The 14,909-nt window shown below is 43.6% G+C and overlaps 2 protein-coding genes across 4 annotated transcripts; one reads left to right on the plus strand and one right to left on the minus strand.

Annotated features, from left to right (window-relative positions):
- Positions 1–280: 280 nt before the first annotated feature.
- On the minus strand, positions 281–6,063 carry LOC119648191 (putative lipoyltransferase 2, mitochondrial). Of its 2 annotated transcripts, none has more exons than XM_038049781.1 (3): positions 5,927–6,063; positions 5,687–5,833; positions 281–1,158 (listed from the first exon to the last, which is right to left on the minus strand). In XM_038049781.1, the coding sequence occupies exon 3, from the start codon at positions 1,082–1,084 to the stop codon at positions 377–379; it is 708 nt and encodes a 235-aa protein (XP_037905709.1). In that variant the 5' UTR covers positions 1,085–1,158; positions 5,687–5,833; positions 5,927–6,063; the 3' UTR covers positions 281–376. The 2 variants fall into 2 exon arrangements, with proteins under 2 accessions (XP_037905709.1, XP_037905710.1); XM_038049782.1 differs by lacking the exon at positions 5,927–6,063 and adding an exon at positions 5,561–5,630 and having other exon boundaries at positions 5,687–5,826.
- LOC119648192 (PXMP2/4 family protein 3) lies at positions 6,021–14,583 on the plus strand. 2 transcript variants are annotated; one of them, XM_038049784.1, is made up of 6 exons: positions 6,021–6,162; positions 6,251–6,533; positions 6,653–6,748; positions 6,812–6,974; positions 14,138–14,257; positions 14,319–14,583. In XM_038049784.1, the coding sequence occupies exons 2-6, from the start codon at positions 6,445–6,447 to the stop codon at positions 14,445–14,447; spliced, it is 597 nt and encodes a 198-aa protein (XP_037905712.1). In that variant the 5' UTR covers positions 6,021–6,162; positions 6,251–6,444; the 3' UTR covers positions 14,448–14,583. The 2 variants fall into 2 exon arrangements, with proteins under 2 accessions (XP_037905712.1, XP_037905711.1); XM_038049783.1 differs by having other exon boundaries at positions 6,045–6,186.
- Positions 14,584–14,909: the final 326 nt, after the last annotated feature.

Here is a 14,909-nt window from a genome sequence, read left to right on the forward strand (position 1 = left end):
CCTGAAAAAGTAGTTATATGCCTCCAGGAATGGAGATCTTGTTTACTGGGGGGTGCATTACCCATTGAAGTGAAAATGGACTTCGAGGGAGGATAGAAAATGTTTAGTTTAGAGAGCGCTGCAACATTTTTTCAACAGAAAAACAGGACTAAAATGCGGGCCTTTTTTCTTCAAATCCTGTCCTAATTGAATTTGACATGGATGTAATTGGAGTGTCGTCAAGTAACAGGTTAATATAGTTAATCTTTTTGCACTGTCCAGGAAGCTGAAATGACAATTATTTGAGTTTTTGTAAAAAGGTTTTATTAGTTTTACATAACTAATGTTGTTTTGGTAAAATTATAAAAGCAAATGTGAAATTAAGATATCAACATGATCAATTAGCCTCTAACCGACGTAGAGCTTCGTCTTTATCACATTCATTCATATCTACGACACGACAATTAAAGCATTTCTCAAAACAACTCTTAAACACCGGCAACACCTCATCTATATCCACATCAGTTTGCAATTCCTTGGAAAGCGAAGTCATACTCTTCTTTTCCAATCCGCATGGAACTATATGATCAAACCACGTCAGGTCCGTGTTGCAATTTAAAGCTAAACCATGAGTTGTAATATACCGTGAACCATGGACTCCAATCGAACATATTTTTCTATCATCTACCCAGACGCCAGTATCGCATGTAGTCCTTGCAGTCACTTTGAATTCCTTACAGACGTCGATAATAGTTTTCTCCAACAGCTGTACATACCACCGCATGCTCGGCGTAAACTGTTTAAGATTAAGTACAGGATATGCGACCATCTGTCCGGGTCCGTGGAAGGTTATCAAACCACCGCGATCGGTCCTGTAAAATTGTGCCCCCAATTTTCTCAATCGATTTTCGTCATCGATTGTGTAGTCTCTTGTCCTTATACCTATTGTGTAGACTGGGTCGTGTTCGGTTATTATCAGAACATTACGAAACTCTTCAGGTTCATCTGGAGACGGGTTGAATTTCGTCGCAATATATTTTTGCAGGGCCAGCCCTTTACTGTATTCTAGCTTTCTCTGCTTCAACATGTACACCAGCCGAGACATGTTTTTGGTTATTTTACCTGTTCCTTGGGAATTTTAGAAACCTGGTTCGTTGATACATTTTGTTTAATAAATGCCTGGAAGGAAAAAGAATGTTTTTCAAATTGAAGAACTAAATTATAATCATGTTAGAGACATGGGTCAATAATAAGGCAAAACCAAATTGCAAGTAAGAGACTTTACGTGACAAAGGAGCATTATTAAAAGATATCGCGAAACTTATTCATCAAGTTGATAAAAAGAAATGGCGACACCAATAGTTCCCATAAAAATCACAGAATGTTCAGTACCGGGTGTTCTCCAGGCAATGGCGCGATAATGGTGGGAGGTGTGGGGATTTCTGCAGCCTCCACTACTTGATAGCATATTGTTCAAGTACAGAGGTTGCCATAAGGTAATTGGACACCGTACAATCAGATTCACCACTTTGCGATTAGGAGTAGATTTATGAATTGTATTCTAAATGTGCGTAACAAGAGAGGTGCTGACATCGGCTTCGAAAGGGATCAACATCTGATGGTCTCTTACGCGCTGCGACCCTCTAAGTTCAACATCGGCCGCTTGTATGGTCCAACCATCGCTCGACACTAGGAGAGTTATCTTACTTATCGGACGACACATACATTAAGTAACCCGCTGAGGATATTAATGGCCATTAGGCAACCATCAAAAATGCTCTTTTCGCGGGTACTACGTAGGTCGTCGGTCACGTTCCGGAGGGGGCATAACAAGATCTAGCTAACAAATAAATCCTGGAAACAGATTGATAAACGAAAGGGATTGACGGTTCTATTACCGCTGCGAGTGATGCCAAGCGAAACGCGCTGGGGCTCCGATACCATACGAAATCCCGCGAAGTTCAAACTAGTATACACCGTGACAAAAGGAAATTTGTTATTGCGTTGGTCAAGAAGCCTTTGTCCCGTTCATCGGTTTCGCCATTTTATTTTATCAAATTCAATCTCGAGGCTTTTGAATCCATATCCAGCATATCAAGGTCGTTTACCATCGACTTCGATGTCCAGACCAATCTTGGCGAGTGAATTCTCGTTAACGGGAATTACATGACCATACCATCGAAAACACTTAACTCCGCCATGCTATTAACATAGTATGCTGGTCCCCAGGCCAGGTAAAGGAGGAGGGTTTGAGACAACGTACTTTGTACTATCCTCAGTAAAACAAAAATAAAATGCTGAGATCAGGGAAAGAGATAAATAGAGTATAGTTGGAGTTATTCCACTATGCTAAATCCTACATGATCTCTCTTGGTGACAGGTCCCGCGACAGGCCGACCAAGGAAATGCATACAATGTCATTACAAACATGATGATCGGTAGGACGGGCTCCGGCCCTGTCGAGGAATGTGCAAGGGTTCTTGACGCATGGACGGCGTCAGGACGTAAGTAAGTTAGTCCGAACAAAACAAATACGTGTCTGCACGCTAAATGTTGGTATCCTAACTGGAAACACCAAGGAACTCGCAAGAGCCCTTCGAAAAAGGCCCATTGATATCTGCGCTCTGCAAGAAACCCGATGATCTGGTGCCAAAAGCTGCGACATTGCACGCGAACGCTGTAAAAATGGCTACAAACTTCTTTATTTTGGTAGCCCATACACTCAATATGGTGTTGGCAATGCCATCTCAGAGGGTCTCCGTGATGACATTAAGGAAATCGAAAAATTTGATGATCGGCTGATGAAGTTCACCATTATATCAGCTGATCGCACTATTCAACTGCTGTGACCCGAGCGAACCATTACAAAAATCTTTACGATAAACTGAACACTCGGGATGGCGAGAGAGATCTGTATCGACTAAAACTAAAACTAAAAATAACTAAACTAAAAGCCGGAACGAACGTACACAGGATATCGAACTCTTCTGTTACGTTAATGACAAGAACAGTACTTTGTTTACCAACCGTCAAGCCGCAACGGATAGATGGCGAGAATACTTCGAGCAAATTTCAACTGAAGAATTTGCTCATCCTCCTCTTCCACAATCATTGCCGACATTTGGACCAGTTCCACCTCTCAGCGCAACTGGTGCTCAGAGGTGGCGGTGCGGAAGACGGGGCGGCAACGCTGTTGGCCGAACCAAAACCAAGTGGCCGAGGAGAACCTCCATAGTGGTGGCACCGGGAGACGCTGTACCGCATTGGCTTGCCGGCCGTGATGCAGTAGGCGAATGCTCCAAAGGTCTAATCAGGGCGATCAGGATCGAGTCTGTACGGGGACTCATCTGAAGTGGCAATAGTAACGAAACCTTACCAGGGATATACTGGTATCATGGGAACCGGAATAGCCCTCTGGACTCTCATACTTGAGGAGAATTCCTGTTGTATGTGAGTTCAGTTCGGTTGTTTGCGGTTGGCCGCTTAGTGGGAGCTTCGTGGAGGTTTTGGTTGCGTTCAAGCGAACAGACACCTTCGGGTCTCCGCGTGGTATTGCGTTTCAACAGAGGTGCCGGACTCCTTACCAGTATGAATGCTGAGCCATGCACTCGGTATAGACTGGTACCTTACCGTTGCAGCTTGTCACAGTGGGGCTCTGATTGTGGTCACAAAATCAATCCGAGTCTTAAGAAGACCGTGGGGTTAAGTCGTCCGACCACATCGCATCTGAGCTCTAGAAAGCGAAGAGCTGGGACCCAACACTGTGGCTCAGTGAATTCTTTAATCGGGTTATTTTGGAAGGAAGAACACCATCTGACTGGCAAGAAAGTATTATTGTTCCAATATGGAAAAAGAAAGGTAGTCCAACAGAATGTTCAAATTACCTTCCGATCCGGTTACTTTCCCATACTATGAAGATTTTTGGATGCATTCTTGACAACCGTATTTGCGGAATCATTGAAATAAACGTGAATTAAACCGGATTTATCAAAAACTGCGGAACTACTGACGCAATGCCCGCTGCGCAGTTACTCATGGAGAAACACCGTGAGAAGCATCACCCTCTTTACATTGCCTTTCTGGATCTAGAGAAAGCGTTTGAATCTGTACCACGCGAACTCATCTGGTATGCTCTACGACAACACTTAGTGCCAGAAGAACTCGTGCGCTGGGTTCAATTCCTCTACCACGATCCGAAAAGTAAAGTTCGAAATATGGCGGGTGTATCAAAACCGCTTCGTGTCTCTGTTGGTGTCCATGAAGGAAGCGCCCTCTCACTACTCCTCTTTGTTCTTGTTATGGACACTGTCACAACAGATACCCAACGTCCAGCGCCCTACACACTGCTTTATGCAGATGATGTTTTCCTAGCATCTAATAGCAAAAATGATCTCAAGCAACTTGTTCAAAAATGGAATGATCGCCTCATGCAACACGGTCTCAGATTGAATTTAAACAAAACTGAATTTTTGACGACCGATCCCCGTGAAACAGTGATCTGCCCAGAACTGAGCGATTCAAATACTTCGGATCAACGCTATCAGCCAATGGAGAAATGCGTTATGAAATTGATTCACGCATTAACGCAACCTGGATGAAGTGGCGTTCCACAACTGGTGTTCTTTGGGATCGACGTATCAATGAACGTCTCAAATCTAAAATTTACTGCAATGTCGTCTGTCCTGTCGCTCTCTATGGTTCTGAGTGTTGGCCAACTATAAAAGACAATGGACGGCATCTGGCGGTAATGGAGACGAAGATGCTGCGTTGGACTAGTGGCGTTATGGGGTTGCACCGATCGTGGAAAAATTGCGTACTAACGAGGATTCACTTGCCAAGATTGGTCTGAACATCGTAGTCGATGGTAAACGACCAAAAGGCCGGCCGAAATAACGGTGGCTTGATACGCTGGATGGGGATTTAAAAACCTCGAGATTGCATTCAGATCAGGCATTCGATAGAGCCAAATGGCGAAACCGACCACGACGAGCCGACCCCGCTTGTGAACGGGACAAAGGTTGAAGAAAAAGAAGAAGAAGATTTCCCATGTGATGCCTATGGATGCATCTGACATTAGATTTTTGGTGCTGATGTGATACAACTGCAGCGGGTAGAATCACATCATCTAGCGGAAGTTCTGCGATACATAAACGTATCCGGGATATTTCGTTGGACGGAGGAATTGAGTGCAATGGACCACTAAAGTCTGAGTGCTTAGAGGCTTACGAGTCACTGTCGATTAAACCATCACCAGAGGAAGCTAGGGATATCTACGGACACTGTCTGTTAAGAATAACCCGACTGGAGGCAGTTCCTTTGGCAAACCATGCATTGCAAAGGGGTGCAGCGCTACAAAAATAAAATGACTAGAAACTGGCAGCGTCAATATCAGAAAAAAAGTTTGATGTAAGCATGCTCACACTGAGATGAACCGAGGGCTATGATGCATTTTAAACAAGGAAGAGTCACGTATTATAATAAAGATATGTTGAGCTGTTACTGCTTCAGATACTAATCTACCTCTTGAATATTGTTATCACAAAGAAGTTTATATAACACGAAAAGAGCGCAATCGGTTTACCTTCTACGTACGGCACCAGCCATTTTAATGTTTAGATTCTCGAATGCGAAGCTAACTATGCGAAAATCTGCTATTTAAAATGATTCATGGTTAGCAATCGAAGCAATCTAGTGAATATCAAATTACCTATTTTATTGGACGTTGACTCCAGATCCACATCCCAGCTGACGAGCGGAGCACTTAAGTTGGGCGGAGGAAAGTCGTAAACATAACCAAAATGTCTCTTGTCATTATTGAAGGCAAAGCAGAAACGATTGTGTTACCAAGGCTTCGCTATTCTTATCAAAACAGTCTCGAGTTTGTAAACATTCCATGGATTGCGAGAGGTAGAATAAACACCGAGTGGCCGGGTACATTCCTACTTACCTCAATTTCACGAATAGGAGGAGATCAAGCAACTTCTTCGCTTTTTATCACCATTCGACTGAGTTTCGCTAATTTTTGGTTTCACAGTGAAACATAAATTATTCTAATAATAGCGCACTCAGCTCTGGAGAATCTACGAAGTCTCGCATTTGGGGAGTGATAGCTTCAGCCATTGTTGTAATCGCTTGCAGCTAGTCGGTATCGCCTCGTCAGCACCACACGACGGTCGGCTACAGGTTGGTGAGAATCCAGTCCAAGTGGTAAACAAAAACTCCGAAATCTAATCCGGGTGGTCATCTCGCTTTCACGTCTTATCTAATCCAGAAAATAGCAGAATCTTATCTACAACTTTGGGGCAGAATCGAAATCTATGTAGAAACCATTATTCCCATTGTCAGTGCAGTCGAGTGTGGTCAAAGTTCCGTGGCCGAGAGCAAAGTTGAACGTTTCCATCTGACATTTTGTTAATTGCCGCGGTTCGATTGGATTTTATTGAGTAGAAGCGAGATTCGTTCGAAATGTCCCTTTCAAAGCCTGTGTACAACCTCCTGGGGGTTTATTTCGAGCAGCTTTTCAATCACCCCATCAGGACAAAGTCTATTACAAGGTGAGTATGCAGTTCTGTATCAGTGGGGGTGAAGTGAGACTCTACAAATGTTTATCTATGAAATTATCTCTATTACAAATACAAACCGTTGCTTTCTTTCCATTCCTCCATGTTTGCAGTTGTGTGATTGCGACCACGGCAAACTATACTTCTCAAAAAATAGGCGGCGCTAAAAAAGTTAATAAGGAAACCCTCTATGCCTATGGACTATATGGGTGAGTATCCTTAGCTCCTGGACACACTGGAAGGCCTTTTGAAACAAGCTAAATGCATTGCAGGCTCATTTTCGGTGGAACGATTCCTCACTACTTCTACATGATCGTAGAGAAGGCTCTCAGGCAGGATATGAAGTTCAGGAAGCTGGTGTTCTTCTTGATAGAACGATTCTTGTATGCTCCTTTGACCCAAGTTGTCTCGTTGTATGTGCTGTCTAGATTTGAGGTAAGTTGGAATTGGATTACATTTCAATCATTTAAGGTGAAGGCGTCCTGAGCACAATTATGAGACTGAAGACGTATGTAGGAGCACAATTTCTTACCTCTGTATGCATTGCACAGTTTGATGAGTATTTCGAGAGAATCTAGAGTTTTCCATAAATCTTCAATGGAACTCGCTCGAGGAAATGTTGACCTTTCCGCAATACTTCAATGCAACTCGATTCGTCAAACCTTTTCTTTAGGAGTACAGCTTGGTAGTGATAAATATGGTTTCGATCGGACCACGCTTCTAGATTTCGCCAACCCTTTTATAAAGTCTACAAAATTTTTGCTTATGGATTAAATCCGCGGAAGGAAATTAATCATAAAACTTTATTTGATTTTATAATGTAAATAAAATTTTGTGATTGATTTCCTTCCGCGGTCTTAGCCCATAAGCAACAAGTTTGTAGACGAGTAAGTTCGCGACCTGGCGCCCGAATGCAGAGCGTCTATCGTCGCCCTCACTTCAGCCATACTGGCCACTAGCGCGGCTATTTGAGGCTTCAGCTTGCCAACTTCATCAGAAGGCTGCTGAACGGCCGCTATTGTTGGACTCGCCAATTACTTTGCGAAATGAGGCAATTGGGTTAGATCGACGACGCCTTGTTGAAATCACTGTGGCTGCGACGACTCCCGGAGGGCACCCAGGCGGTCCTGAAACCGCGCTAGTGGCCAGTATGGCTGAGATGAGGGCGACACTGGACGCTCAGCGTTCGGACGCCTTCTGATCGAAAAGGGCGATCGAATAGCAGGGCGTCAGGCCAACCTACGGACCGTGGTTTGTTGGTATCATCGCAGATTCGGCGAAAACGCCACCAAATGTTGTTAACCCCGCTGCGCCACAAATACTTTATATAGCTGAAAATCTAAGAGATTTTTTTCGGGAATTAACATTCTGATTCAAGTTTCGAGTCTACAACTAATTACCTTCGTCCCCCGCCCAACTAGAGGGGGAGGAAGGATAGGGAGAACTTCCTGGAGACCGCTGTTTTCTATGGAGCCCGAAATAGAAACACCTTGACAAAATTGGGTTTTTGGGAATTACCACCGCCACAGCACAACCCTGGCAGTGATTGAATGCGAAGAAATTACAATGGTTCAGCTGGCCGTGTCGTGACCTCAGCTGTGAACCTGTTATTTAAGGGCTGCCTGATAATGATTAGGAAATCTAGCCCGTCTGCCAGATTTCGTTGAGTTTGCCATTTCAGGTTGTTAAACGGGAACTTGAACGATTTTTCGGATGTCTCTCTCGGGAGTGAGCATTGCCATGGAGGCTTGCTGTTGTTGGTCCGAGATTGGATTCTCTTCAATATCGTCGGCCATCGCGTAAGCAGACGAGCCGATCAATGGATACTGTAATGATACGTCCGGCCATGGGCCCTGGTATGGAGGTTCAAGTATTTTTTTAGACTATCGTTACGGATGAAGACTTAGCTTGTTGTTGCCAAGTCTTTGAATATGAAGATCCTTTTGTAGTCATGTTCTCCCATTGACTGCACGTAAGACTTGGAAACGCTGTCTCCACGGCGAAATTAGTTGCGTCGAAGTTTTCTTTCCAAGCCGTGCGGATGCCTAGTAGCATCACTGGCAATGCTTCTGTCCAGCGGCCATTGCGGCTTTGAGCTGAGAGTGAAAACGCTTGACCATGCCATTAGCTACCGGATGTGGGTTGCATAGATCACAGTTTGCTGAGTTCTTGAAACAACCTCAATTCAAACTGTCTTCCTTGATCCATGGTGATCTGAAGTCGTATCCTGAACCCGGAAATCCATGTTTGAAGGCACGCTCTGGCAGCTGTGATGGCTTGTTGATCGGGGATTGGTGCTATTTTCGGCCAACGTGAGAAACGGTCTATCAAGGTCAGGCAGTAGAGTTGGACCTTGCAATAAGGCATAATGATAAGATCTAGATGAACATTCTCGAATTTAGATTACGGTGGCACAAAGGTCCCGACTGGTGCACTCACAAGCCACTTTTGATCGCTGATAATTATTGCAACCACACATCCAATCCCTACAATCATTCCTCTGTGCTCCCAGTTCAACGATAGTATTTCTTTCTGGTTGGATAAGTAGTGTAAGCTGTTGAAAACAGTTTGTCGGAATGATTAAATGATCTAAGGTCAGATGGTACCAGTGGATACATCACACAATAGCTTGCAGTTGACACCTGAAAATTGGAATTGCTATAGTGGAAGCCCTGAGTTTCCTTGTTGTAGCATTTTAAGCTCTTCGCACGCAGAATGAGGAGCTGCAAGTTTTCCATAATCGATAATTGATTGCAACTCCTCAACGCGAGATAATGCGTCCGCGACAAAGTTGTCGCAGCCGGATACGTGCTGGATATCGGTGGTAAACTCCTCAATATAATATAGATGGCGAAATTGATGTGGTGAGCACTCGTTTTTTAAAGATGTTGAACTCCGTTGCCTCAACCATATGATGAAAGTGTTTTATCTTCATCATCATCAACGGCGCAACAACCGGTATCCGGTCTAGGCCTGCCTTAATAAGGAACTCCAAACATCACGGTTTTACACCGAGGTCCACCAATTCGATATCTCTAAAAGCTCTCTGGCGTCCTGATCTATGCCATCGCTCCATCTTAGGCAGGGTCTGCCTCGTCTTCTTTTTCTGCCATAGATACTGCCCTTATAGACTTTCCGGGCTGGATCATCCTCATCCATACGGATTAAGTGACCCGCCCACCGTAACCTATTGAGCCGGATTTTATCCACAATAGACGGTCATGTTATCGCTCATAGATTTCGTCGTTATGTAGGCTACGGAATCGTCCATGTAGGGGGCCAAAAATTCTTCGGAAGATTCTTCTCTCGAACGCGGCCAAGAGTTCGCAATTCTTCTTGTTAAGAACCCAAGTTTCCGAGGAATACATGAGGACTGGCAAGATCATTTTCTGGTACAGTAAGAGCTTTGACCCTACGGTAAGACGTTTCGAGCGAAACAGTTTTTGCAAGCTGAAATAGGCGGATTCCATCATCGTAGCTGTTATCGGTTGTGATTTTCGACCCTAAATAGGAGAAATTATCAACGGTCTCAAAGTTGTTTTCTCCTATCCTTATTCTTCCCGTTTGACCAGTGCGGTTTGATGTTGTTGAGTGGTTGGTTTTCGGTGCTGACGTTGCCACCATATACTTTTTCTTGCCTTCATTGATGTACAGCCCAAGATTTCGCGCCGCCTGCTCGATTTGGATGAAGGCAGTTTGTACGACTCGGGTGGTTCTTCCCATGATGTCGATATCGTCAGCATAGGCCAGTAGTTGGGTGGATTTAAAGAGGATCGTACCTCTTGCATTTACCTCAGCATCACGGATCACTTTCTCGAGGGCCAGGTTAAAGAGGATGCATGATAGAGCATCCCCTTGTCGTAGACCGTTGCTGATGTCGAATGGTCTTGAAAGTGATCCTGCTGCTTTTGTCTGGCCTCGCACATTGGTCAGGATCAGCCTAGTTAGTCTTATTAATTTCGTCGGGATACCGAATTCTCTCATGGCAGTGTACGGTTTTACCCTGGCTATGCTATCATAGTCGATGATGCCATATTTCAAAAATTTTTCCATCGCTTGCTGCACAGGGAAAATTTGATCTGTTGCTGATTTGCCTGGAGTGAAGTCTCTTTGGTATGGGTCCATGATGCTCTGAGCGTATTTGGCCTAGCAAGATAGCGGAGAATATCTTATAGATGGTACTCAGCAACGTGATACCTCTATAATTGCTGCACAGTGTGATATCTCCCCTTTTTATGTATGAGACAGATAATGCCCCGTTGCCAATCGTCAGGCATTGATTCGCTGTCCTACACCTTGAGCACAAGTTGATGAATCACTTGGTGTAACTGGTCGTCTCCATATTTAATCAATTCGGCTGTAATTCCATCGGTGCCTGGCGAATTATGATTTTTTAGCCGATGAATTGCACGGACTGTTTCTTCTATGCTTGGTGGTGGCAGTATTTGCCCGTTGTCTTCAGTTGGCGGGACCTCCAACTCGCTGATGTTCTGGTTGTTCAGTAGTTCATCAGAGTACTCAACCCATTGCTCCAATATGCCCATTCTGTCGGAAATCAGATTTCCCTCTTTGTCTCAGCAGGATGAACATCGAGGTGTATAAGGCTTCATCCTGCTGACTTGTTGGTAAAACTTGTGCGGCTGGTGCGGTTGCTCTCTGTACTTTTCAAGTTCACAGACCTGCTGGTTCTCCCAGGCTTCCTTTTTCCGTCTGTGAAGTCGCTTCTCCGCTCGACGGAGTTCGTGATAAGTCTCTGCGCGTGCCCGCGTTCTTTGAGAATACAACATTACTCGGTATGCAGCATTCTTCCGTTCCTTTGCTAGCTTTTGCGGTTGCCAAGTATGTTTGTGACCGTATCAATGATAACGTTCTTCAGGTGGTTGTGAAGATCATTTGTTGATGCTTCATCTTCAGGTCGTCTGTTGACTGCGGTTATTGCGGCATCCATTTCCCTCTTATAGATGTCGCGGAGGGCTGTGTTGTGGATGGCTTCAGTGTTAACTCTCACCTGATTGTCAGAGGGGATTCTATGTGGTGTTGTTATTCGAGCTCGGAGTATCATGCCAACGAGATAGTGATCCGAGTCTATATTGGCCCCCCTATATGTTCTGACATTCATCAAGGCTGAGAGGTGGCGGCGTTTGATCAACACGTGGTCAATTTGGTTGAAAGTGGTCCCGTCTGGAGGGGCTCACGTATATTTGTGGAGCGCTTTCCGCGCAAACCAGGTACTTCCAACAACCATTTCGTGTGATCCTGCTAATTGAATAATCCGCAGTCCGTTATCATTTGTATTTTGGTGTAAGCTATAAGAGCCAACGCATCGTCTGAATACGGGCTCCTTCCCTACTTGGCTGTTGAAATCTCCAAGTATGATTTTGGTATCATATCTGGGACAGGCTTCGAGGGTTCGTTCTACTGCCTCGTAGAAGGTATCCTTTTCCGACTGTGCAGTCTCCTCTGTAAGTGCGTAGGGGCTTATATTTCTAAACTTGTCTCGCAAACGCAGAGTGCATAGCCGTTCCCGATAACAACAGGTTTCTTTTTTTGGCTGACTAAGAAACCTACTCCGAGCACATGGTTTACTGGATGCCCACTATAATAAATGGTGTAGCGGCTCTTCTCCAGGAAACCGGTCCCTATCCAACGCATCTCCTGTAACGATGTTACATCAAGCCTATATTGGGACAGGGTATCCGCTAGCTGCTCAGCAGCATTCGGTCTGTACAGGGAGCGCACGTCCCATGAGAAAATGCGCAAATCGTTACAAATCGTTGTGTATTTCGTCAAGTCCGAGGCTCCTGTTGTGGCTTCGTAACAAGTTATTTTCCGTGTAGGGTTGTCAGACCTACACAACTCCCAACCTGGAGGATCAATTGGTACAATTTGTCCCGTTTTTAGGGGCGGGAGACTCGCCTTCATCCTTCTCTGTCTGCAGCTTTTCGTTAAGAAAGAGCTCCTAGCGGTCACCACGTGGAGGTGGAGATAGAGTTTAGTAGTAAAGCTGTTGGTGTTGGTTCAGCAGGCATTTCCCAGGTTTTATGCTCCATCGTGGGTTTCACCCTGGGACCTATACTATTCTTTTTCATGCTAATTAATCCCATTCAAATGTAACAGTCAAAAACGATAAGCGCCGCTATACTGTAAACGACTGTAATCTGTCATCAGACCAAATCTTACCGACCTTAGATCTTCATTGTACATTGAAGCTGCGTGCCGGCCGCAACGGAATTGTGTTTGGGCCTTTAGGACACTTCATTCAAGATCGTAAAGGTACACTACAGTAAAACTGTAGGAGACAATGTGGTCTTAGCATTGCACTCGCCTGAGATTACGAGTATTTCCCTGATTTGACTCAGGTACACATTCACAGCTGGGCCGACTGCTATCCGACATCCAGTCACGATAACAAATCTCTCTGTCTATCTGTCAAACACCACCACCAGTGAGATTTGAACCGCAACCTTCCGCTACGACAACCCAACGCTCTAACCACCCGACACCATATTCATCCATATTTGCCGACAAATTCAATAGATTTGCTCACGACCTATCGCAACACTTTCTAGTTTCTCATGTATAAAAAAGTGTTGACTAAATTAAAGTAATTCTCATACAACAAAACACATATCAATTCCATCTCTTGGGGTATAATTGACGTAAAGCTGATTATTGATAACGGAAATTATTCCACACGCTAGAAAACTACGCCAGCAGATTAAATAATAATAAAGTTAAATAAAAAAAACTCCATTATGATATGTAGCGCTACTCAGTTATCTCCATGTCGTTTATCGACCAAACAATAATAATTCAAAAACACAATAAATGGAAACGCTTTCTCCCGTATTTCTTCCACGAGAAGGTCGCACTTGCATTCTGGGAATTGTTAATTTTCCTAATTATCTTTCATCGCGTTTAGTGTATATAACAACATTTGCTTTTTTATATCATATTCTTCCTTATCGCCCGTTCCTTGTTAATAGTATCTAACGAGGGAACTTTTTGAAGATGAGACGACCAAGAGATTTCTGTCCAAATGTAGTATGCACGTATTTCCAAATATTCGCAAGTGATCCAAAAAAAGAGTGTAAAAAGACAGATGCAAAACAGAACGCACTGAGCAGAAGAAAATACCAATTGCAGCAAATGTTCTTTTCACACATGAATCCTTTTGGGCTATCCACGGCGAAAAAGCGGACATGGAGTGAAGAAAGGCGTAAGATTAAACCAAACTATCTGGCGAATGTCTATATTTATAGATGTCTCTCGGTGGAAGGCTATGACCCATTGATTTTCTATAATAAAACCCTGAAGAATTCATGGTGTACTCACATATACTGAATCTGGTTTTGCTAAGGTCTTCTGAAAAGGTGTATTCCAAAAACAATTGAAATTGGGATTTGCAAGAAGATAATGTTCCTAACATCGGAGTCAGGACTACATTCAATGTGAAGAGGGAAATGGGTTCAGTAGAAAAGACTGGACATCTGGGCCATTAGATGCCTCCGGATAGACAGTTTTCGACTGTAATGATGCATCGGATACCAAATTAATATAACCGTAGCATATTACACATTCATTACTTTCATTTTCAGGGAAACAACCACAAATTTGCAATGAATAATCTCATGAAGTTGTACGTACCATTACTCACGTTGAATTGGAGATACTTATCACTGCCAGTATTCCTGAATATTTACTTCGTGCCTCCAATGGTAATTTTTGTACAATGTTTTATGACCGAATATTTTCTTATTAATATCTTTTATTTGCTAGTTGCGTGTTCTTATCTCCAACATCGTTGGATTTGCTTGGGTAGTATTTGTTGCCACCAAACGAAGAAAAGCTGCAGAGGCAGCTAAAGCAGCCAAAGGAGCTGAGGCATCCACGAGTAAATCATCGTAAGAATTGTTGATTGGGTAGAGAGTTACGTAGGTAAATGGTTATGGAAGTTGAGAGATTTAATGGGGTTATATTTGATAAGCATACACATACATACCATAAGAACAAATATTTGTTATTTTTTACAATTTAATTGTAAGGGAAAATGTTTGATTATAATTGTGATAAAGTAAATAAAAGTTTCACATATACATATACAACTTGTTTTTTATTACATCAATTTTTGTGCATTTTCTATCAAATTACGATTGATCCATGAATGCTGAACCTCTTCCCCTTAAGGTGCGCCGTTGATCTAGTAAAAACTGGATCTCCAACTGAGCCAATAAAGAGATCGATCGCATCACTTCGTCGCTCCTCTAAATCCAATAAGTTGCTTGTCGAAATTAAGGCCGCTGCTAAAAAGATATAGAGCGACACGATACGATTCCTTTCCTTCGCATCTTGCACCCGGGTCTCGTTAAA

Source organism: Hermetia illucens, chromosome 2 (genome assembly GCF_905115235.1).
Source record: "Hermetia illucens chromosome 2, iHerIll2.2.curated.20191125, whole genome shotgun sequence".
NCBI lineage: Eukaryota > Metazoa > Arthropoda > Insecta > Diptera > Stratiomyidae > Hermetia > Hermetia illucens.

Coding starts and splice junctions, on each gene's coding strand:
- LOC119648192 (XM_038049784.1), top strand. CDS start 6,445: ATGTCCCTTTCAAAGCCTGTGTACAACCTCCTGGGGGTTTATTTCGAG. Junction 6,534..6,652: donor AGGACAAAGTCTATTACAAG/GTGAGTATGCAG, acceptor CCATGTTTGCAG/TTGTGTGATTGCGACCACGG. Junction 6,749..6,811: donor TATGCCTATGGACTATATGG/GTGAGTATCCTT, acceptor AATGCATTGCAG/GCTCATTTTCGGTGGAACGA.
- LOC119648191 (XM_038049781.1), bottom strand. CDS start 1,084: ATGTCTCGGCTGGTGTACATGTTGAAGCAGAGAAAGCTAGAATACAGT.